Here is a 24,714-nt window from a genome sequence, read left to right as displayed (position 1 = left end):
ACACTCACTCCGTATGCAGCTGGACAGAAAACTATGAAAAAGAAGAAAACCGCCAAGTCCGTGTGTGTTAGTTATCAAATCAGACGTGTCTTTCAACGGACAGCTTAAGGCGCGTATCCTCGCAACTCCTCCAGCTTTCCTATCGCGGGGCCAAAGCAAAACGACAAATAAATGATGATAACATACCTACCGAATTGGCGTTAACCTCGTCACTTCGAACAAACGACAGAAAGCCCGATTTATGCTTTAAAGATTCGACTTTCTTCTTGCATTTAACTAGCAAACCTGTGCGGTTGTTTTCAGTGTGCGCTGGAAAATATAATTACAAGGTCTTTGCTCCTGATCACTGGCATGCAGGGTCTTTTATTTACGGCGTGTGCCCACTGAACATACGTGCTCATACGTGGCCCAAGGCTAGACCGAGAGTCTATTCACGGCCGCTGGAACCAGTGGCCGTTGTCTATTTAGCTCCTCAACACGAACGGAAGGAGCGGCACAGTTCCACAAAGAGAGAGACACGCAGCAGCGCCCGCACAGAGAGTTTTCAAACCGAAGTGCGCGCTTCGGAGATCCTTTCTCTTTGCCACGCGCTTCCGCATCAGCCGGAGCGCGCGGCGTGGTTTCCAACCAATGGAGAAAATGCCGGCACGCATACGACACGTGACGTCAAAGCTCGTCAGCGTTTCGTCAGAGCCTCCTCGCGCCAATGGCCGGCGTGGAGAGAATTCGACCGCGTAAAGCGGTCGTCGTCCGGCTTGGTCGGCTGCAGTTCTCCAGTAGACTACGCGAAGTCGGTCGGCGAGGGACCACCGCGATCTGCTGCGGAGAAGCGGACTTGCGTGTTGTGTTTGGTGGCCGGCGCGTCGACAGCTGCGTCGGCGTGGTCATCTGGCTCCGAGCTTCGCGCGCGACAGTGTGAACAGTGCTGCGTCTACACGCTTGAGTGGCTCCCCCAGAACGACAAGACGTTGTGACAAGTGACAAGTGCCGAATATTGCACCACTGACGGGGCGCGAAGGAACGGCGGGTAAGCGAAGGGTTGATGTGCTGGAGCGATGCGACCACGCTTACCCCTTTGAGATGCGAGGATGAAACTGACAGAGACGAGTTAACGAATCCGTTCCTCTCACCCGGCTGCATCGCCCCGAGCGCTCGGGCGGCGACGTCTACTTTTCTGGAGCAAGCGCGATAAGCGGCCCCGAAGTTCTGAAGCGAAGATAAACGGGGGAGCAGACGACATTGCTTTTAGTTTGGACTTTGTGAAGCGCCTGCCCCGCCTGGTGGCGAAGAACATTTCTTTTCCTCCGCTGTTCTACTTTCTCATTCGTGACAGAAACAGGAAGAAACAGTGGCTTCTTGTTTTCATTGATCTCGTTCTTGTCTCGAGAGATCTTCCAGTGACTGCTGCAGAGAGCTTGGAAACAGAGCCATCATTCCGCTTCCGTTTCCCAGCCCGTGCCTAAAGCGGCGGGAAAAGGCGGCTCCGCTGCGCGTAAATTGAGCAGACGACCCGACGAGCTGCGGTCCTTGAGTCCCACGACATCGCCGTCTGGCCACGACGATGGTCGCAGCAGCTGTCCGCAGCCGCCGGCGACGCGCGGTCCTCTAATCCAGCAGTGTTTTTCCTCGAAGATGATAGCCGCAGTCGCGATCTCATAATTTACAGGGCAGCGCGTATTCAAGAAGGAAAGCCAGTGTCGCGATGTTGCGGCGGGTCGCCCTGTGGACGTGCTTCGGGCGCTTCTGCTGGTGGGGACATGGCGTGGGGGACGAGGCGCGGGCGCCCGTGGTGGACAGCGCGTCGCGCGGCCACCACGAGGCCGTACCGCCGGACCCGGACGACCACACGGCGAGCACGGACGACGTGATCGTGTCGCCCATCCACCACCACGGAGCAGGCGGCGGCCACGCACTCTCCCCGGGCCACCACGGCGCCGGAGCCGGGACGGCGCCCCCAAGAGGTTCCAGGTGGCAAAGGTGGACTTTCACCACGTCGCCACACCGTTCATTATATCGTGTGGATAATCATCGCGGATTCGCCAAAATAGGTGCGTCCTTTTCTTTCTCTGCCGGCTGTACAACACACCTGACCTACTTTTCCCGCGCTGACAGGTAATACGAGATTCTAGAGTATTCTGAGACACTGTGGCACGCGCTCGCACATCCTCCTCGGCGCTGTCCACTCTGGCGGCGCGAAGGAAAAAAAATGCTTCGAGTAACGACAGCGGGGATGGCGTTTTCGAATGTTTTATGTGCCGTGGGCGGTAGGGCTTGCATGTGCGTCCCAGCTGTCCTTGCCATTAATACTGACGTTTTTACAAGATATATCCTGCAATTTTGCGAGACAGAAGCAGAAGGACACAATTCGGGTGGCAGCGGTAGACTTACAAAAGCAGCATAAATTTTAATTGGCGTATTAACGAGGTAAGACGGTGATTTGCAGAGGGTGTCAAGCATAACCCCTTTACTCAATGCTCTCGATACGTTTAAGCACTGCTCAACTATTCTTTACTGTGACTCGGTTACCCAGCTCTCACAAGCTCGACAGCGAGTCAGCCATTATACACCCGTCGTGGAGGCATGACTGGCGCATAAAATGCACGCCGTGGTTGCGCCAACTGTCTGATTCGCAGTTCCGGTAAGCATACGCCAACTTATCCTCAGCTAACAATTGTTCATTCCAACAAGCATCGAAAAATGGAAAACCAGCTGCGGTGTATTTAAATTGCTTCCATCAAGACAAGGTGAAACACGTCTTCATATATTCATGAGAAACAAAAACCGCAGCAAGTGCACGACTTATACGTAGTCTGAGGGTGCGCTTCGTGCTCTGAGGGTAGATGGATTTGTTATTGCTCATCTGACTAAATTTCCCGAAAGTATACTGAGACAAAGAACATAGAACAAGAAAGTGGCCGGAAAAATACGAGACGTAACGATGAATGCTCCGGATAAAACGTATTCTTTAGAGTTCCCGGAGTTGTGTGCCATGTGTCTTTTTTACTACAAGTGTCCTCCGTGGTGTTTGTAGAGCATGACGCATGTAAAGCTTCCTCTGTGAATCTGTTACGTGCGTTATGTCTGCCTGCTTTTTTTGTGTTTTTATTCCCGTTTTTCGTGTGCTCGTGACTTCGTTTGTGATCATTCGAATTTTTTAGCGCCCCCCTCTGATCATAAGCGTCTCACTATTCTGGCACAGGGGGCGTTTTACCGCGGATTGTTTCGTTTAACCATTCCCGCTACTTGGGCACTCGCATTTTTCTCGAACGAGGCCGAGTGCCTGTTGGGTGCTTGTCATGCACTAGACGCGCGCTGTGTGCGCACACATATGTCCGTTTTTATTTTAGTTTTTTTTTTGTGTTAACAATATTTCCATCCTTCTGACGTTGATTGAGTTGTAGGTATGCCCTTTCAGCGCTGAATACGGTTCTCAAGAGCCAAGTCCACCGTTGTAACGGGACAGGCGGTGAAAAGAGAGACTTGATTAAAATGATGGAAGAGAACTGGTTGATAACCAGGCAGAGTTGCCGCCGTTTCGTGAGCACAGTTTAGACAAGGGCCGTTCTCATTCTTGCACACGGCGGGCTTAAGAATCTAGATTAAAGGATAGCCTATAACTTGCAGCCTGTTTGCGTATGTATTTGAGATCTCGTCCTTTCCGTAGAACGAACCTTACGTGGCCCCCAATCAGTGCTGTCGGGGATAGAGAAGTGCGCCATCGTCGAGGTTCTGGGCAAATCAGCTGGCACGGCCTATCGGGTTCCTGCGAGAAGTTAACGAGTATAGGGGCAGTGTTGATGCATTCGTCAAACTTTTTTCTTCCTCCTATTAGTAGTTGCAAAAGGTTCACTGGATCGTGTATCTCAGAAAGTCCATCTCGCCGTCTCGGAGACATAGCTTTTGACAGTAATGTCGGTCTGCTGTACCGCTGTACCCTTATGAGTTGGGGAGAGGATTTTTTTTTTAGTACACGTGTATTATTTCATTCCTCCCGGAGAAGGACAATATAAGCAAGCGAGGCCTGTAAAAGAATGGGGAAGAACATGGCGTCGCTGTTCTCGGATCACTGGCATAATGTTCGTGCTGGACGCGCGCGCGAGCAAAGCTACCCCCCATAAACTATTGACGGTTGTAGCCGTAAAACACGCGGAAAAATTCTTCTGTACGCGCTTGTGTAACTAATACCGGTTTAGTGCTCGTCTTTCTTGTTTCCTGCTCCTCAGGCTTTTATACCCTTGCCTGTTGAAGGTTGCACAGCCGATGCAGCAAATTTTTCTTTTTGAGAGAGAGAGAGAGAGAGAGAGAGAGAGAGAGAGAGAGAGAGAGAGAGAGAGAGAGAGAGAGGAGAGAGAGAGAGAGAGAGAGAGAGAGAGAGAGAGAGAGAGAGAGAGAGAGAGAGAGAGAGAGAGAAGAGAGAGAGAGAGAGAAGTTACTGTATAAAATGTCCTGCCTTGCAGTGATATTTGGGAATGGTCCTTCCACGTGCGGCAAAACTTCAGTACGCCCTATACGGCTGTCATGCTTCGATTGTACACCGGCATTTTTCACCGCCATGAAAAGAAAAACCCACAACCTATTGGTGCAAGGCAGAGCGCATTTATCCTTGTGTCAAGGCCCCTAAGGGTGCAAGTTATGACGGTCGTCACAGTGCCTCAAGCTGGGTCCACGAGGAAAGATCTGACGCGCATTTTACTTTCTTAACAAGCAGAAAAATTCAGGCGTTTGTTTAATATTCTTACTATTTTTTTTAGGATACTGCATTTATACAACTGTTGTTCCTCTAGAAATCAGTGGGTTATACCTACAGCAATATGCTATGTCATGTATTATTGCTTTGGCGGTGGCCATGGCTAAAGGATCGCTCAAGTGGTTGTACCATGAAACGGTCGGTGCTTTACGTGCAAGTTAATCCAAGATTTTATCATTCGGTGCTTACTCGTTCCCGTGGAAGCAGCGTTTGTGGTGACCCCGACATAACCTCCGAAATAGTTCTGCTTGCCTCAGTCTGCCTGGCTTCGCTATGCACACATTTCGCTAAATGTTTGTAGTTCGTATATTACGTGGCAACTTAGGTGAGCTCTGAGGAGAATGTGCACCCAAATGCACGCATCGTGGCTAAGTAGAGGCGGCGAAACAATCGGAAATGACAAGGAAAAAGGACTCCTGACCTCGTCCTAGGTTTTTCCTGTCATTGAAGATTGGATTGCTTGATTCAGGCCATCATTTATCTGAGTACGTTAGAACGTTTGCAATCGATATAACAGTGATGTCTAATTTCAATTGAATCCGGCTGGTTCCTTTTTTTACACAATCCTTAATTGAAACGATGAGAAGAATCACGAGCGCTTTACTACTGTATTTGTCAAGGAAAGAGTTCTCACGATGTTCTATATACTTGCTGGTTTGGCGCTGTATGCTTCACGGCGGTAACGTTTTCGTAACAGATGCATTTATTAGCAGCATTGTAACTGGCACTTATCTCCGTTGCCTTTCATTGCACCGAACTTCAAAATTTTAAAGCCCTTTCCTGTATATTGGGAGGTAGTCGGCAGTCAAGAAAAAAAAGGATAATTTTACGTAAAAGCTTAGGAAAAATGCGCGATGCAATAATGGAGCATGTCGTAATCGAGATCAAACAAGATCGTTAGCATTTAATGCGCTGTTGAGGATATCGTCACACACTCGTACAATTTTCCTCTACTGCCACCTACTCCCTCCTATCAACCTCCGCAGCAACGGATGTGCATGGGGCTTACGACTTTACAATAGACCTAGCTTCTCGAATAAGCAGTTTTCCTAGAGTTATTTGTTTAACCGCGCTCCGCGCCTGATCTTGTTTAATTTGATAAGGAACATGCAGCTAGGTGACCAAGTTACAATATTCTCACGTGAGTTTTCAGTCCAGCTGATAACTTTACAACATCTATGGGAAAATTTATCTAAACCATCGTCTCACTTACTCCGTTCTGATACGCTTAGGAAAACGTTTTCGGGTGCACGAGAAATCAAACACCAAGGCCGCTGAATATAAGAGTGGTAGCGAAATTAGGCGTGACTCTGAAACTCTTCAGGTCAGGTTGCTAATAAACATATTGGTTTTGGTGCGATTGCATCCCGCTGGCAGGCTGAGCGCAACGTGTGTTCCACTGGGAGGGCATGCTTCGAATGCCTGATCACCGTCACGCTTAGTTACGTTCGTGCTTCGTTAAGCTGGCGGACGAGCCGCAGAGTAAGACTAGCTCCAAACAGCCTATTGCCTTTTTTGTACAGTACAGGAGCGCCAGAAATTTATAAGCGGAGAACAACAGGAACGGTAGTCTGCAGAAGTCCATTTTTCAACTTTTTCTCCGGTGTGAGCTAAGCTAAGCTGGCATAAGCGCGTGTCTGTGACATCTCAGCCATGGCCGAACTGGAGGAGGGTAAAAACAAAGGGACTTCCGCAAGATCTTACTCCAGGTCAGCCAGTGTCATCGACGCCTTTCTTCGCGCTGCTGCCACTTCTGCGCCAGTTTTCTCCCTGCTATGTGCGGCATCAGTCACCGCTCGACGTTACACCATGTTACACATCCGTATACACGGCGCGTCCGCGGGTTGTCGGGCGCAAGTGTCGCCACCGTGGCTGTGAGCCGCGAAGTGGCGCCACCATGGTTGCCTTTATGGGTTTAGGGCATCTTTGGGAGCGTGGGAGGGTGGTTATGCAACGAGGCAGCTGGGTCCGATGAGACGCAGCGGCTGCTCTGACGCGTGGGTGGTGTTTCTTCAACGGTGCTATTTTCTCCCGATAACGGGCAAGGATGCAACGGCCGCGCGGCCACCGTCAGGCTCCTGCGCAGAACCTTGGCGACGTGGCCGCTTTCTCCACTCCGGTTGCACTGCTCAGGCGGCGACAATTGCGGTCTAGCGATAAGGCCTGATTGGGCTCCTACACGCCCCTCTCCTCTTTTTATGCAAACAAAAAGCAACACGACAGGGAGGCCTCGCTTCTGTTCTTGCGGTGCTTTTTGCCTCGATATAGGCGGCGCTCCTTTGCTCCTGCTCGCTTCCTTGTTAAAGAGGAGCGCTGTGAGGAGTTTTCCTACGTGCACCTTCCTGCCACCCGTTGCCTCTCGGAGGCTTCGGAAAAAACCGCTGCTTGGCCACGTTACGCGTGACGTGCCGCTTGGAGTGGTAGCTTTTGTCGCAGGTTGCAGTCGTCGCGTCAAATGCTCTTCCCATTACAACCGCTGCCATACTTGCAGTGGCCACTTTTTATGATCGGCGGTTGTTGAGAGAAAAAGTTTATGCCGAAAATGTTGTTTTCGACTATGGAGACAGCTGATAGGGGGTTATCTGAAGCTGGGTGTTTTATAGAGAAAAAGACATGCTTTTCGATTCGCGAGGACTTTTCCCGGTTCCGCCACTTATCGCGGCGGATTACTCCTCGAGGGCCCTAAACAACGAAGATGCATCTTATATGGCTGTAATGACAGCCATTTCGCCAGGTAAAGTTGGCAGGCCGGGATAGTGCCCGAGCCTTGGTCAGGCCATAAGTATAGGATGGATGCGGGATGACGTGGGCGGACCGAGGGGGACGTTTCTCCTTCTGGACATTTTTCTTTATGGCTGCGTTATAAAGATGCCAGTGTTGGGCAATGAGAAAGGCGCTCATAAAAGAAAGGGCTTACAGTTAACCATACGAAGGCCTTTAAATTGCGTATGTAAATGTCTGCGAGGGATGCTCTTGGTAGCGTAATTTTGTGCGTTGGAGCTTAATTGAATGATGTCGGGAGACGCGACCACGCAATTTTTTTGTTGTTGCACGTAACGGGAGAACTAAGCCTTGAATTACCACGGCTATGGCAATGATGGCAGAATAGGCGCAATGTTCATGTCGATGCGTGCAATTCGGCGCGCAATTTCTGCACTCACGCATGCAGTGGTGTAGTATTGACTGTATACGACACAACAAATCAAAAAGCGTTCATTTTGATTCGATAGAGTAGACAGTTTCGCAGAATGAAAGAGGCCCGCTAATTCACATAGTCGTCACTGTGATGTCATCTCAGAGCAATAAGAAGCGCGATCGGATGGACCTCGATACCACGGTGTCCAACAGACAGTGCAGCCGTAGCGAACGAAGAAAGCCAACGTGATAAGCATCCCCACCCAAGAGTGCGGATGGTTCAGTTTTGTCCACCACTGGACGCCCGTTCGTGTCTTTGCTGTGTCGGCGAGCAGAAAGCGCGCCACGGCCGACGTTGAGCGAAAACTATGCAACAAGTGGTTCTCTTGATTGTCCTTTGCTCCGACACTCCATGAGGTCGGGTATACCTTTCGCCTTATCATTGCGCAAGGCGAAACGAGAAAGCCTGCGCGAATTGAACGGATCCACAGGTCAAAGGTATAAAGACCTCGCATCGCAACCATTAAGAGAACGTGACTGATGGCTCCGGCCATTAGATGCGTCATGTTTCTTTTTATCGACCCTCGCAATCTGTAGGACATTACTTCGCCCGCACATTGCACAGGCCATAGAGTTAATACGGCCTTGGCCACCCACAACGTTGTCTCGCTCTATTCTTGAGCCCTTAACTGTACTTGAGTCATTTAAAAGAAATTTTTGGTGGAACCGAAGACAACCAGCTCTGTGATACTGAGAGTAGTGGCTCAAGCGGTGCTACACACTCAAGTGGTAGGGAGAGTGACAGAGTATCAAACCTAAGCGGTGAGCTCTCTGCATGTATGTGCCTCCTTTTTTTTAATGTTTACTTCGATTCCCGGCCGCGGCGGCCACTTTTCTGATGGAGGCGAAAAGCAAAAACGCCCGTGTGTACGAGATTTCGGCGCACGATAAAGATCCCCAGGTGGTCAAAATTAATCCGGAGCCCTCCACTACGGCGCGCCTCATCGCCTGCGTTGCGTCGGCGCGTTAAACCCTACCATCAATCAATCATTTTTTAATGTCTACTGTATGAAACAATTTTTCTTGCGCCTGCCATCTATCTACTGCCGGGAAAAGTGTGTGTGTGTGTGTGTGTGTGTGTGTGTGTGTGTGTGTGTGTGTGTGTGTGTGTGTGTGTGTGTGTGTGTGTGTGTGTGTGTGAGCGCGGGGAGGGGTAGGTTATTTCAGATGTGCCGAATCTAAGCACCCCGTCTTATTTTGGGCATTGCTATTTTGGAAAAAGGGGGTGCTTAGAATCGAGTAAATACAACATATATATATATATATATATATATATATATATATATATATATATATATATATATATATATATATATATATATATATATATATATATTGTGTGTGCGTGCATGCGTGTGTGGGTGTGATTCCCGGCCGCGGCGGCCGCTTTTCTGATGGAGGCCAAAAGCAAAAACCAAAAAACGCCCGTGTGTACGAGATTTCGGCGCACGTTAAAGATCCCCAGGTGGTCAAAATTAATCCGGAGCCCACCACTACGGCGCGCCTCATCGCCTGCGTTGCGTCGGCGCGTTAAACCCTAAAATCAATCAGTGTGTGGGTGTGTGTCCGAGTGGGATTTTTTAAAATACAAACAGCAAAGTGTGTTCGAGAATAATGCAACCAAGTTGGGTCCAACGATGTCCTTTGATATTCTTTCATTCAGGCTGTGTTGCCTATGGTCGAACACGTGTGTCCGAAGGGCGCGATGGCAAGTCGCGAGCCCCCGTTTCGTTACACGTCCCAGATTGCTCGGCACGCAGTAGCAGTGCATCTTGCCGCAGCGATGAGTTCGCCGCGATGCTGGCAAACGACGCCTGCTATCTTAGAGCATGAAATAGAAAATAGAACACACTGAGGAAGTTGGCAATGATACGCGCATGCTAAGCGAAAATATGGGGATGCTTGGAAAGCTCAACTTTAAGCGGCCTGGGGAGGCATGCTCGATAAGAAATATGTTTTCTTTTCTTTTTTCCTGGAATGATCGAAGTGAAAGAAAATACGCCTTAGGAAGTTCATTGATAAGGCCACATGACTTCCTCTAGGTGCAGCGCATGCAGTGAACTCGAGCCAAACTATGCGAGTACTATGGTGTATTCTCTTGTCTCGGTGGCGGCATGTACCTAAGCGAGTGAGAGCCGGTGGCTTTTTTTTTTTTTCTATTGCAAAATTGAAGAACTAATTATGCATCTTGACAGCAACAAAAGCAACACGGCTACCAAAGAGAAGTAGACGTAAAGTCTCGTGCTGCACGCGTGTAAGTAAGAACTTGCTTCAGTACACTGGGTGCCCGCCTGTTGACTGTCATGATAACATGGATTTTACCGGCGATCATACTTACCCTGGTGTCGTGGCAAGGCTACGAGCATCCACAACCACGGAGCTGCGCTGCAGCGGGCGACAGATGAAACGCACTTCGTTTTGCAAATGTCAAATGCAGGCACGGCTCATTTCTTACCACGGGGCGCGCTCGTAAATGCACCGGCACCGTGGCATTCCAATATCTCGAGAGTTTATGCTCAGGTTCCATTTTTCGTGGTTGCTCTCCATTCGTTGCCGACCGTATGCGCGTTTTCGTGCACGCGCTTCAAGCCGAGTGTCGTGATATACGGAGTCGCCTTCCTGTGCGGCTTTCGCTCATCCAACTCGGCGTGCATATTTGCCTTGCGCACCCTCCTGCGTGATTACATTGCGGCGTTTTGTTTTCGGCCGCTTTCCCTTCCTGGTGTCTTTCCACGGTTCCGTCGGGAGCTGCACGTGAGCCTTTACGATGTTTGCTCTCCCTCCGTCTGCGCGCACGAGCGAGCTTCTATGTACGATGCTTCCACAAAGAGGCCGCCATAAAGAGGTGTTCTCCGGCGAACAAACATCGCGGCTTTCCCCCGAACAATGTGGCCACAGTGCTGCTACCAGCTCCGGTTTCTCGCTCTAGAGTGGGCCACAAAGTGCGCTTCGTCCCACCGTGCCTAAATAAAACAAACTGACAATCTTGGTGAAAAAAAAAAAAACACTGGAAACAGAGGGTTGCGTCCCCTAGATGTGCACTCTCACAGCAGTCTTTGTTGGCATGTCGCTTAGCTGTACACGTAAAACGATGTGAAACCTTACAAGCGCATCTCTAATTTCTTTTGTTATCGCTTTTCGCTCTGTGTTTGCAAGCCTAAGTTCCTAGCTGCTGAGCTGCGTGTTTAATTCTACTTTAATTTTATTTTATTCCCCATGCTCTATCTTCTACCCGGGCTTAGGAACGCCTGGCACGTTTAGCTGCTGCCAAGGGACGAGACGTTTTGAGTAAAATTCTCAACTGCAGCAATCCAACTTCCGGGTCACAAGCTCACAAAAAATTCTATAAAGTACCTATATTGTTTTCCAACTCTCGTAACGGAAATAAAAAAAGAAGCTTTGTAAAGCAGTGGCTGACACTTAGAGTACCCTCGTAAAGTAAATGAAAAGCAAGACGCCTTACGAGGAGCATTAACAAGACCTTCGGTTTGTATACGCTTACCACCTTTCCTGAAGTGCCTCCTTTTTCGTAACCATGGGAATGATGTTGTGTGTAATTCATTACTTTGTTTAAGTGAAAAATTATTCCATCTGTGTTTTTTTCTGCTGGTTCTAGTTTTATCTTGCGCATTTTCCTAAGGTGTGTAGTTTTGCATGCAAATTTTATTGCGCCTCTGCATTAGCCGAGTCAACCCCAGGAACACAATGAAAACTGGTTGAATCCTTGGCTATTACTTTTCATATTACAATGAAATTTATCGACTTTATTTTAAGCGAAGTGTTGCCGCATATTAATAACGCTAGTCAACGCAGTGAGCACAATTTCCGAGCAACATGTTCGAAGCTGTTTGTCTTCAGTAAGCAGCGCACTAATTTCTTTCAGGTGCCTGCTCTTTGAAGACAGGCTGACGAACTCTGAGTATAATCGGATATATCATACTTTCCAATCTCACAACTACCTTTGCATCGACTGGCGTGTAGACGTAACGGGCGCACAGGCGGTAAGGCACTCCAGAAGGGATCGATGATAGGTGTGCAGTGAGCTTTTTTTGGTCACCATCGATTGACACTTATCGCGGCCCTTGCAATCCGGGCACGTCAACGCGTGTACTGTAGGTCAATAAAACGATTTGTTTGGAAACAGTGCTTGTCAGCGTTGCGAGGTAATGGAGCGGCTCGTTTGCCTCCTGACAACCGATTGCCCGTCTTGCCCCCATTCTTCGCCTCAACTCTCGGTACCAATTTTTTATGAAATGCTCGAATACATTTATGCTTGGTGTCTGATTACAGACGACGACGGGTGTTACGCGTGCGTTCAGCGAAACTTTGCTATCCCGGGCTCGTTGTTACCCGTATGTGCAGTGCGTGGAGCCTCTGGTGAAAGCGGAGCGAAACGGGAGAAGAAACGAGATATTAGCAAGAAGCTTGGCTAGTTACTGTTTTACGAGATCCTGATATTTTTCGTTGTTCAAATGTCACACTGGGCGTTCCTACGTGTTTGTATTTCAGAATCTGGCTCTAACCTTGCGATTATTCGACAGCGGCCTTTTATTTCGATGACATCGCTTTTAACTGCTTTGCTTTATTCTTTCCCTCCTATAGTACATCTCAATGCACAACCATCTATAATATTCAAACGGGGCACTGTATTATGATGAGATGGAAGTCCGCAGAAAAGTTTTAAATTTATTTGTTAGTGAGCTTTTGCTTTCGAAAGGGAAAAAAAGGTAATGTTCAGGGAAGCAGACAAGTGGCAAACAAAAGTGGCGTCTTCCGTTGGCCACGGCGCGTCTTTGAACGGGCACCGGGCCCCATTCTTTAAACTCCCGAACGGCTCGTTAAGTATCCAACGGGTTTAAAGGAATCTTGCGCTCCCGAAAACCCAGCCACCGCTCTCTAAGGGCGTGCAGCAACAACTGATCAATTTGCGTCTCAATCATTGCGGACTTCGTAGCCACTGGAAACTGTTCCTGTTAACTCTTGGTATGTGAGCTTCATAAATCTGGCCTATTTTCTTTTGAATGGTGGACTCAAATTAACGATGTCTTACCGGATAATATCGGTACACTATAAAAATATGCCGTAGTTACAAGTTGAGTTGATGTGTGGAGAAACGATTTCTAATATTATTAAGTCCAGCCTTCAGATTAAATGCATTTTGCGCCTGACAGATGAGTTATTTGACTAGTCCGTGATTCCTTTCTGTGTTTAAATACGCACTAACTGCACACGTTCGGAAATTGCGAAGCGTAATAAGCTAACGGGACGATGGCTTCCCCTTGCGTGTCGTGCCCTGATGTCGGCTTCTCCCCTAGTACGTTGTGCACGTGGGGAAGAAACCCTGGGAAGCGAAGGGGCGGGCACACTTCAGCGCAGGGCGTCGTTCGCGTAGGCTTTCCGTTGCCGAAGGTCATGCTCCCAATAACAGTACGGGCCGACTAAGTGTCGCCTGTTTGCATTTATATGTTTGTGCTTCGAAGGAACAAAGTCAGTGCTCCAAGAAAAACAAAATCTCTGACGCGCGCAGCGTACATAACCCTCAGTTAGGGTTTACGTCAAATGTTATTTCAAGATGGGCCTTGCCAATTTCACAATGAAACCCCTACCTAGACAAATCATTACCTTCTTTGAGTTCCTGTATTCAAGTTTATTCCCATGTGCAACTTACTCTTTGGACTGACTTTTTGTCGTTGTCGCGAAGAATTCTCCAAGGATGTAATTTCGGGAAACTACGCTTACGCTAAGTATAACAGTCATGCATTCCTACTTATCTGTTTTGATAACGCTGATCCCTTCTGTGAATTTACTGCCCTGGGAATTAAAGGTAATAATTGGATATCGATTCACAACTAGCCAGTAGTTCTTCTAATACATGAAGCGACGATTGAAAGCATATCAATAAATATTTGCCAACAAATTAATGAATAAAGAATAAAGTAGATTATAGTATAACTGGCAGTAAAAGCCATTTCCAGTCTATCATTTTCTATATTGCAGCGTTTATACTGCTTTTTCAGCATCTGCGAATATTCCTCGTGCAATAACTGCTCTGCAGTAACGAAGTTTGTCAGTGCTGCAATGAATAGGGCACGCATGTCAGCAGATATACTGCCTCTGCATCTATCTTGACACACAGCAAAAATCTCGCGCGTCTTTTTTTTCACGGGGATTACCAATCGCTGCTTCCAACAGGGCAAATCTGGAAAATAGCGATGCGTGATATGCAATTTAGTCCAGAAAGGGAGTGATCTACGCTGCGACATCACGCAATGCGAGAACATCATGCTTGCATTGTGTACTGCCACAGTGCATTCGACATTTCATTATTATAGCAAAGGCTATAATAATGAAATGTCGAATGCTGGAGTAGGTAAAGGCTGGTAATAATGAATGGTAGATTATAATAACTTAGATGCGCTGGTAATGAATGCCGTAATTTTTACATAGAAAAAATACTTTGTATGGTAACCACCTTCCATTTGACCATGAAAGCCTGAATGACGCGTCTCAGCCTGAATGCGCGGCCAGGCGGGTCGAACAAAATGTGCTTCAGCGCTCCCGCTTAAACAGGTGGCTTCTGTTTTCTAAATAAAGGTTGAATGCTATTCTTTTATTGGCTTATCCAATACGCACTGAAGGCGCCTTGTACTTTCAAAATTGTCTTTACAATGATACACGCCGGTAAATTTGCGCGATCGCTGGTGTGCTAACAAGAGCTCTGCTGCTTGGGCGTGCGCAATGAATTGGGGGTAAGACGCATACAAGGCAGCGATGGTAGACTCCCAGGAAAAGGCGCTTTTCCTCTCTCCTTTCGTCGCATGGTGCCAAATTGTGAGGTAACGAGGACGACCCGCCAAGTGTCGCATCGGATAACCCAATCGTGCCTATCCTGTCGGTACGAGTGTATATTTATAGCTTTTTCTGATTTTGTGTTTTTGCGGATGCCAGTGGATTTAGTCCCATGGCGGCTGCTCTTAGGCTATGCTTCTCCGATGGGTGTCATTTGCACGTACCTCGTTTTCCTTGTTTCTGCGCGCACTGCGCTCACTGCGTGACTCCCCACGGTGCGTGTGGTGTTTTGGGGCTTTCCTACAACCTCAGCCGGTTTTGTACTGCTCGCGGTTACGTTTATGCCCGCCTCTCACTTTCGGAATTGAGTTCGGCCCAACACTTCCTTTGTCGTTCTGGGACGAATGTAGATACTTTCAGGTACTTAAATGCACTGCTTTCCTTTTTTACGGCCTCAGGGCGAGTACGTTTACTTCTGTTTTGCTCGTTTTACAAACACCTATTCTATTCCAGAAACGGGATATATTCACTTTTTTGTCGCTGTGCCGAGCCTGATGTAGGCTGCATTCACTCTGGAAATAAAAGTAATAGTAACCAACGCACCCCGGGTAAACGCCGTGAAGCATAACGACAGGTTCTGGCTTTCACGCTGGAAACCTGTTCCGCCAAGGCGGCGTTTTGTGGCCCCCATGTGTGCACTGGTGGACACAAAAATAAGCGCTACGGTATCACCCCGGGGGCCTCGCTTGGTCACTCGATAGGTCGCATTACCAGATGAGCTGCGAGATTGATCGAGTTGGCGACAGCTGCTTCAGAAAGCGCAGATTGAAGAAAGCAGTAGCAGAAGGAAAACGTTGGCCTCCCTCGGATGCGTCGAGGCGCGGGACGAGCATCCTGCCGGTCACTCAGTGGCCGAGTGGCCGGCCTGCCTGAAGGCCCAGCGTGCACTCGCAGCGCTCTTCCCCCTCTCTCGGCGGTTCTCCTCCCCGCCGGGGTCCGGGCAGCCCGTGGCATGCGCGTGTAGCTGACGGAAGCGCGTCGTGGTTGCCCCTTCTCCGAGCTCTCCTCCGGCCGGCGCGCTAACTTTGGTCTGCTGCCAGGAAGGTGCCGCTCACAACTTCCCCATGCATAGTCACGGCACTCGAGGAAGCGTCAGCCGGCCCCCTGCGTCCGCGCAACTGTGTTGCGCTGTTTGGGCATCGTGCGGAGTCCTGTAACGACGCAGCCGTGATGCACGCGGCTACGCGGGCGACCCGTTTGATTAACCGCTCCCCGGCCGCATCAGGCGGCCGCCTCAGAGACGCTTCCTTCCTGCGCGCTGCTCGAGCCACGTAAGAGATGCGGCCTGCCCCAAGACGAAGAGCGATTGTAACGCTGACACAATGCTTTACGTACGCCGCGCGCGCGCTACTGGCAGCGGACATCCTCGTCTCGCTGAGAGGCCCTTCGTCGCGTACTCCTTGCTCCCCTAGGACGCTGGGTTCCTCCTTGGGGAACCCGTGACTCGGGCTAGGGGGGCCACGGCAGAAATAAGAGAGGAGGCTGACGTCGAGGCCCGCGGGGCCTTATACGCGCCGCAGTCTCCGAAGAACGATTGCCGGTGCACTGCGGGCCGGAGGAAAAGTGCAGCAGCTATGTTGTTGGCGACGAGGAAAACGCGAACTCGCGATCTATATATGTAATGATCGATCGAGTCCCCGTTGTTTTCTTTTTCTCTGTTGTACCAGCTGCAAATAATCGGTTAGCTGGCTCCACGCAAACCCGGAGCCACGTTCCCCCATTTTGCAATAAGCATTTTCCTAACCAGCCTCCAGGACGTTTGCTTTTGTTTCAAAATACGACGCTAATGTGGCCAGTCGAGTTAGACCCGAGGAAGGCGATTTGGCTGTTTGCCAGCGGCCAGGCTAAACGGGATAAATAAAAAAAAAATCCCTGAAAGCTTTTTCTCCCGTGTTTGGTTTATAAAGAGCGAGGCTGCATAGGCGTTCGCAGATCATATTTCGGCTTAGACAGCCCGGGTAGCGCACAGACACACACTTAAAGCTCGTTGTTAGTTTTACGGCCCGAAAGAAAGCAAAATGTGTGCTTTTGTTGGAAACAGAACGCAAAAATTGTTGGCATGGAAGAAAAAGGTGACGTAATGTCATCGCTGTACTAATAGAAATGTGGGGTATGTCGTAAAGTTACGCACTATGTCGCTGACGTCGCTCTTGTGAACAAGGAAAAGCAAGTGCGTGTGCAAGGCGGTGGCGTAGCTAAAAATAATTTGTGTGTGTGTGTGTGTGTGGGGCGGGGGGGGGAAGGGGGGGGGGAGGGGGGTGTTATGCGCCGCCGGTAAAAAAAAAATCATGGACCCCTCCGTCAAACGACGACGATGGTTGAAGGCGAAGCCTTCTCGTGACGGGTTCTTTGGTTGTAGTCTGAGTTTGGACCATGTTTAAATGGAGCAATAGCTACAGACCCCGAACCTGAATGGCTACATATTTTGGAAGAGCTGTGTACATTTTATGTTTACTTTAAGTCCTTCCGTCAGCCAAAGTTTATCCGTGACTTGTATTGTTTGTGTAAAAGGTATTAAAGAAAAAAAAATAGAAATCGAGCAATCGGATAGACGCCAGCTTCATAACGCGAGGGACCCAGGTTCGGTTCCGACCAATGAAGGGTTTTTTTTTTTTCTTTCGCTTCATCCATTTATCATCGTCGTCAGAGAAAGTTGGCTTTCCAGCAGGGCGTTTTCGCGTTAAGACGCCGTCAGTGAGAACACTAAAGCTTCGCTTTAAATAAAGAAGAACCCTGTGCCCAAACAATATGTTATTTTCGTTTTTACAGTTTAATATATTGATGAAGTATTAAATAGTATGGGCGAAATATCGGCCCAAGGAAGGAAGGGTTAAGGGGGGAGGGGGGGGGGGGGGGCTGTTTTGACACCGAAACATCCGCTCGCTAGTCCCCTAGTGCGAACTGGAGGGCTGGAGTTATTTAAACCGATGTATCTATATATCTATTTTTTCGTCGTTCGTTCCTATCGTTATTCTTCTTTTCGTACGGAGACGTAGCGGAAGTCTCCGAATCAGTTCTCGCTGTTAGCGGTGCGTGGACAGGACCACAACGCTATGAATATACTCGCAAAAAGAGTGAATCAACTCGTGTCGCGGTAAATGTGGTGGGAGGGGGAAAGAAAGGGCAGACCAGCGGATCCGGTGGCGAGTCCGGGTCTTCCGCCCCGTACATGGGTAATAATCACAGCTTGTGCGCAAATATCCGCAATGTTGACAGGGCAGATTTGGCATCGCCTTGCGGCATAGTCAAATCACGGAAGGTGGTGACTGGGGCGGGTTCTGGCGCTGTCTCTCCTCCAGGATGTGCTGGAAGTCCAAGATGAGCTGCCGGATATTGGGTTGGTCTTTCCCACAAAGGCCTCATGGTGTGAGGGGAAGACGCCTGTAGTATTCACCTGCCGTCATGTTGTACTCTCTCCTTCGGAATGGGAGGAGGAGGAATAAACTTTTATTGAAGCCAAATGGGAATTATAATTTTTTTTTTCTATGCGCTGCCATTGCAGAGGCACAATTCACTAAGAATGGTGAAATAAATACGCATTATCTTTAGAAATGGAGCGTTTCGGTACAACTTGGGTCGCAACACAACGGCACTGTTACGGGTGCTAAAATATACCCCAAAACATATCCAGAACATGCGGTTTCTGCTGTCTCATTACTTGTGGCCATGGTTTTGGGTGGGCCTTACTGGTGAAACGCTGGCGTGACGGGCATCGGCAGGGCCGTGATTGAAAGCACGGGCTCGGGCTTAAGTCGGGCGCGAACAAACACGCACATCGGACCTCGCCTATTCTATTGTCGTCTTAGATCAATCACACATCAAATGCACTCAATTCACGCACTGTGATATCCCGTCTGGATATCGAGAAAGCGAGCCTCTTGGATAAACCATTGTCGTTTCAGATCAATTACACATGAAGTGTACTCAATTCACGCATACATGATATCATGTGTGGAGCTAGCGAGACATAAAAAAAAACGAATAAAGCCAGCCTCTCGAACAAACAGTTGCAAATTCAGGTAATGAACGATCCAAATGAGCCACATGGACTGGAAATCTTCGGATTTAAGCGGATAACCCAGAAAGCTCTTTTACTTAAGCCGGTCTCCAGTCACTCGTTCCCGCTCAGGAAACTTGGATTGAACGAACAGGCGAGTCCGAAGTGCGAGAACACAAATTAACACGTTAATCTCACATTTGTGATTGATATTTTACATAATAAACACTAACCCTGAACTAAGTCTAAACAGTTATGCTAACCTCGTATCGGTTTTCCAAGGGCTGTGTTTTCAGCAACTTTTTGGCTTGTGTTTCTCTTACACATTGCGTTCGGTATTTTGAACCTTTAATGGAAGGGACTGATAAACTTGGATTACGCACCGAAGCAGCACTTTTACACCACACGGGGTTTGTTACCGTACCCTGAAATGTCGTATACACTGCCGGAAAGTTGTCACATGCGCAAGCTAGAGAGACAGACCCGTGCTTGATTCCGAGCTAATCGGGCGAGCCGGATTTCAAGTTAAATTTGCGCCCCGTTTACAGCAAGGCTTTCCCCAGTCCGAGCCGGGGCCGGTATAAATTCTTCATTTTAGTATCCAGCCTTCCGTACCCTTCACTTCCAAAAGCCCCCTCGCGTGAGGCGAACATTAAATCTAGCGACCACAGGGCAAATCGATGTGCGAGCTGTTGCCATGCCCCCCCAAACCCCCTTCATGGCAAGTATGGCAACGTATAGCTGCGGTGCCGCACAGCTGTCAGAGCAAGTGGACCTTGCGACTTTTGACGAGCGGTCGACATCGTGATGACGGGACCAACAAAGGTTCTGTTGAAGAGCAGATTTCAGTTCAGCGGCAGTTGTATATGGGCGTGAATAGAGGGGCTTAGGCGAGGGGTTCAATTCTGCAAACAGACTCCCCTCCCCCTCCCCTGGATACGCGCTTCATTTTTGGGGCCGGGTGTTTTTGTTGTTGTAGGTTGTGGTAGCGTTGCTACCAGGTCTTTTTTGTTCTTTACCTCCGGACTGTTGGCCGCGCCATTTCGTAGCCTTTCGATATGTCGTGTGGTACCAAGGCAGCGCTGTGCATCGCCGTCTGTCAACAGAAGGGTTGTGTGTGAGGAGGTCATCACACGCGTCATCTCGGGAATGATTATGTTAGTACGATTAATTAGGTAGGTGTTTAGTGCGCTGTTACTCTGTTCTCCTGGGAAGCGAGGCTAACTCATGAAAGCAACCATGGACTGCCAATGAAGGGGGCTGCGATCTTGAAGGAACGAGTGCTGAGCAACCATAGACGTCACCTGAAAGGGTACTCACCGAAAAAAAAAAAAACAATCATACGCTTCACGCCGAAGCCACGGTCGGGGATCCGTGTATACCTAGTGGCAGGCGGATAATAGAGTTTTAGCAGTTCATCTGTTCCGTCGTGTACGTAGTTAGCGTGTTGACCGGGACCCGTCTGGGCACTTGGGCATTCATCGCAGTAGGGGGATTAGTTCCGCGGCCCTGCTTCGCCATGTCCGCGCCTCCTCGCCCTTCCTCCTCGCCCTTCCGCGCGCGCAGGCGAAGACGGGTCCCGGTAAACCCGGTAACAACGTAACAAACGAAACAGACGGACTGCTAAAACTCTCTATTGACATATTATTATTTAACACCTGCTTTGGGTACACTTGCCTAGAAATACAGTGCAAATGTGTATGAAGGTCAACACGTGACCTTCTACAATGGGGCATCTGCAAGTGATATCTACCGGTATCCACTGGCGAAAAGCTGTGATGTGATACCCATAGCAAACTCACTTGCCAAACGTCGGTGCATGCAATCTCGAGTTTTTTGGTGGTAGTTATAGGTAGATATCGCTAACAGTTCATGTTGCCCCTCTCGTGTTGTCCCTCGTGTCCTCTTTCGTGTTGTACCCCACAAAAATGTCGCTGCACACTGTTCTTCTAAGATGCGTTTGGAGCCTATTGCACTGAATTGAGGCCCAGTCCTGAATCCTGGACATTTTATGTACCTACCCCTATTTCGACACTTTATGCGCATAGCCCTAAAGCAATAAACAGGATGGGTATATTATGCCGAGTTTATCTAGTTTCGTTCCATCTGCCTAGATGTGCGCGCTCATGTAACACGTTTATTTACTGCCAGTGGCGGTGAGCGCGAGCGCGCACAGTTGCTGCAGGGCGCAATTACGAAAGGAATGAGGCGTCGTGCAGAAATTTAGCGTCGCGTTTACCAAAAGCTCGTAGTTTCGCATCAGGAGGGAAAGTAAGATCATCCAACGAACCTTGGCGCTGTACTCAGCTTTAGAGCTAACCCGTCCGCCACTGACGAGTGTTTTAGGGCTCGTTATGAAGTACACGCACGTTCACGTCGCGCCTACGCTGGATAGTGCTGCTCATCTTTCTTCGGCGCGTTTCATTGTCGCGGCCCCGAGCACGCATTCGACGCCAGGAAGACAAATAAAGAAACCCAGAGTGGCTGGCTGCCAGATCCAACACGTGCGCATTTGCAGTAGAAGCACGCCGGTATAGAGTTTGGGAAGCAAGGCCGACGTGTTAAGAAGACACCGAGAACGTCTCTGAATCCCCGTGCGGCTCCCATTAGGCGGGTCTCTACGCCATACCCTAAACGGTTGCTTGATTTTGAAACGCCATTGTCTTCCCGCATGTCGCCTCGCGACCGTGCGCATCGCGGCTACTTAAAACCTGGTCGTAGCAGCTCACTACTTAGATAAGTGTCCGCTGCTATGCCTCGTAGCTTTGAGTGTTGGAGGAGCTAGTGTCGCGACCTGCATAATGCATGCAAATAACGTGGCCAAGTAGGCTGCACAGTAGAATGTTGTACGCTTAAAGAAAAATGTGCATGGATGTAACGGTGACCGGCGCGTATTCCTCTGTTTCCCGCAGCTCGTGTGATTTCAACAAATGTGCGCAGAGGGACTAGGCCGGTGTCTCCGAAAGCACTTTGAAAATACAGCGCCTTTGTCTTCGGGAGCGCCAAAACGAGGAGTTCGGTGAACGTGTGTGGCTGGCGCACGAAAACAGGGGTGTCAGCATAACAAAGTTGGATTGCGAGTTTAGTTACCTCACATCTTCCTGCCTCTGTGTTCTGGGATGAAGTCTGTGCGATTGTCGACACGTCAGGTGTGGGGTTCATGACCATCTCAACGCAGTGAAAACGCTCGAATTGAGTTAGACCTCCCCGAGGTTTTTCAACGGACGTCAGTAGACAGGCGTATTTCGTGCCGTCAAAATTAAGCTGCAACAATACGTAAATGCGCCCTCGCTCAGTTCTCAGTACTCAGTACAGGCACTATCTACTGCTGAGCCGCCGTGGCTATTCTGTTTCACATTGGCACGAAGCCAAATTATAGTTGGCAGCAAACAAAAGATTACGAACGTCTGCGTAGTCCTCAGGTCCTCTTTATGGTTTCCACTTTGGAAAGCTTGCTGGCATCGTTATAATTGGGTTCCCATTTATCAGTACAATACACTTATGAGCATATTTATTCTAACGACGTTTCCACTGATATTTTATGCTGGTAGGACACTAACGAAGACATACCTGTCACGCAAAAAGGTCTTTCACATTTTATAAATAGCGTGAAAAGGAAGTTGCTTATATATCTTCAGACGCTAGCTGTATCTTGCAGTTTACGAAGCCAAATTGCTATAGTCACGTTGCCGTAATGTTCCCGGCAGTTAAACTTGGCATCATCACGACTCTTCGAGTTGCTGTTTCGGATTGCCTTGGTCTGCCTGAGACGCAGTATGACATTTTCGTACATGTATTCCCATGTCACTGAGTCTGACCGAGGGGAGTCCTTGGACTTCCCGCGAGGCTATCCAGGGAGGGCTACCCCAGAATGGAAAATCGAAGAGACCAAGTGAAAGCGGAAGTGGCCGACACAGTTCACTGTCTTTTCACACAATTTCCGTTTTAGGTTGCAATTATCGCGGTAACTGTTCGGCTGCTCATACCATGTGAGAATACTTCGAAGCAAGAACAAAGAAAGACCGAAGACATGCTCGTTTATACTCAACTGTCCACCAATTACCGCACGCACCGTTTTTGTAGAGGGCGCCCATGGTTCGCTGCTCTTCCGGGCAATTCTGCATTTCTCTCTCCGCAGTGACAACGGGAGCACCGGGAGACGTGGCTTTGAGCGCGCCTTTTTCGAATAGCGGAAACACAATCGGTAAAGAAAGAACGAGAGAAGGAGCTGAAAACAGCGCATACATCGATTGTACTTTAGTAAAATTTATCTTGGCTGCTGGACGGAAGGTGTTCCCAGCATGCACCGCAGGGAACTTAAGCTGTTTTTATTTTTATTTATTTTTTTTTGTCCCAGCTCGCCTCCTCTTTTGGTATGCGTCAGCGGTGCGAAGTGGCGGGCGATCAATGCGGGCTTCATAACTTCCGGGAATCAATAAAGTACCGGAGGGTGGGAATATTAAAAGGCTCTCCCCTTGCATGGCGAGCTTTCTAGCTGTATTAAGATTTGACTTAAGATTAAGTCAAATTGACTGTATTAAGATTAGCTGTATCAAGCTGTATCAGCTGAATTAAGATTAGCTGTATCGTATTAACTGTATTAATATTTGTCTTGCGATTTGGCGGACGATCAAGATTTGACCAAACGCTCCACTACTTTTTCTCATAGAGTTTGTCTTCAGCAGGTGACTAACGTCGATTCGTTAAGGACAGCTATCTGGTGCACCCCCTTGTTCGTGGAGCGTGCTGCCTTAAAGAGAGAGGGAGGGAGGAAGAGGGGAAGAGAGACCGGAATCGCTGGAAGGTTAACGATAACTATGGCACTTATATGGAGCTATAATTCAACATTAAAAAATACTAGTGCGGCTAGTTCTTATTTCCAGAATCGCTAGCTGGCTCATTTCTAAAGTTTTCAGGGGTTGCCAGTTATCTGCTCGCCCGGGTGTTATAAATTTCATGATATAATAAAATCTATGCAGTATCGACGAAGCATCTAAAGAGCCGCAACGGAAGTCCTAGTACTTATCGCCCTATTTTCATTTATCAGAAGTACAAAATGCGTGCTTAATTCCACACTAATCTTTTTTTGAGCGTGTGCGCTGTGTTGAATGCTACGTTTAACAAAGAAACGTAAAATACCACCGGGGAAAGAGGCGCGGAACCGCGTTCCGAAACATGGCAGCTGACATGCTTCCTCCTTCAAAGACGCCAACCGTTTGCTGCCCAGAGACGCCGCGCGCTAAACTTTACAAATCACAGGACAGCAGTCCGGCCGCCAGCGCCCCGCCTGGTCGTCGCCGTCGTTTCTTGGCTCTTCATGTCTTATTCATCGGGCAAGCTGGGGTGGCAGTGCAGTTTGCGCCACTTATCCGAGTGCCTCGTATTCCTCTTCCCCTTTGAATTGGGCGAAGAAATTGCTCTCAGTTCGCACAGTGCTAACTTTCGTCCCCGTCGATCTGCTCCAGCCTTCCGCCAGGCGGGTTCATTTGCAACTGAGACAGCTCCGGTGCGTTCCGAGAGCATGCAGATGCGATTCTCGCTACAGGTGCGGCGTGTATTTGCCGTGATCATGCGTATACAACGCGTTCTAAGTTTGGCGCCCCATTACGGGGACGCGCATACAGCGCCTTTATACGCACGAGGAAGCGTGACAGCCATTGTTCTCGGCTAATCGCGCGTGAACCACACTGCCGAGAATCCGCGATCGCACCGACATGCATGCAGAAATGGAGCTGTTAATCACACTACGCCGACTCGCGACTCCCTCGCCTTGCGCAAGCTCAATGGGGACGCGAGCTGCGGAGACATGTGTACTCTCGATCGCGGCTGGTCATGGACCTGCCGCATGCGACGAGGCGTTTACACCACTGAGGCGCCTCCCATGCAGCAGGAATGAACATCTGCGATGACAACTGCATGGCTACAA

General features: G+C 49.0%; 1 protein-coding gene across 1 annotated transcript in view; it reads left to right on the top strand.

The window, feature by feature from the left end:
* The first annotated feature begins 764 nt into the window (after window positions 1-764).
* LOC144155326 (sodium/hydrogen exchanger 3-like) overlaps window positions 765-24,714 on the top strand; it is a 204,604-nt gene continuing 180,654 nt past the window's right edge. Inside the window, exon 1 of the mRNA XM_077686681.1 lies at window positions 765-2,048. Within this exon, the coding sequence (XP_077542807.1) occupies window positions 1,703-2,048 (346 nt within the window). The 5' untranslated portion in view covers window positions 765-1,702. The remainder of the gene's footprint in view (window positions 2,049-24,714) is intronic.

This window comes from Haemaphysalis longicornis, unplaced genomic scaffold (genome assembly GCF_048455015.1).
Source record: "Haemaphysalis longicornis isolate Haplotype H1 unplaced genomic scaffold, Haemaphysalis longicornis Haplotype H1 scaffold_1, whole genome shotgun sequence".
In the NCBI taxonomy this organism is placed as follows: Eukaryota; Metazoa; Arthropoda; class Arachnida; order Ixodida; family Ixodidae; genus Haemaphysalis; species Haemaphysalis longicornis.
The sequence above is the reverse complement of the archived record's forward strand: the minus strand, read 5'-3'. Positions and strand labels throughout refer to the sequence as shown.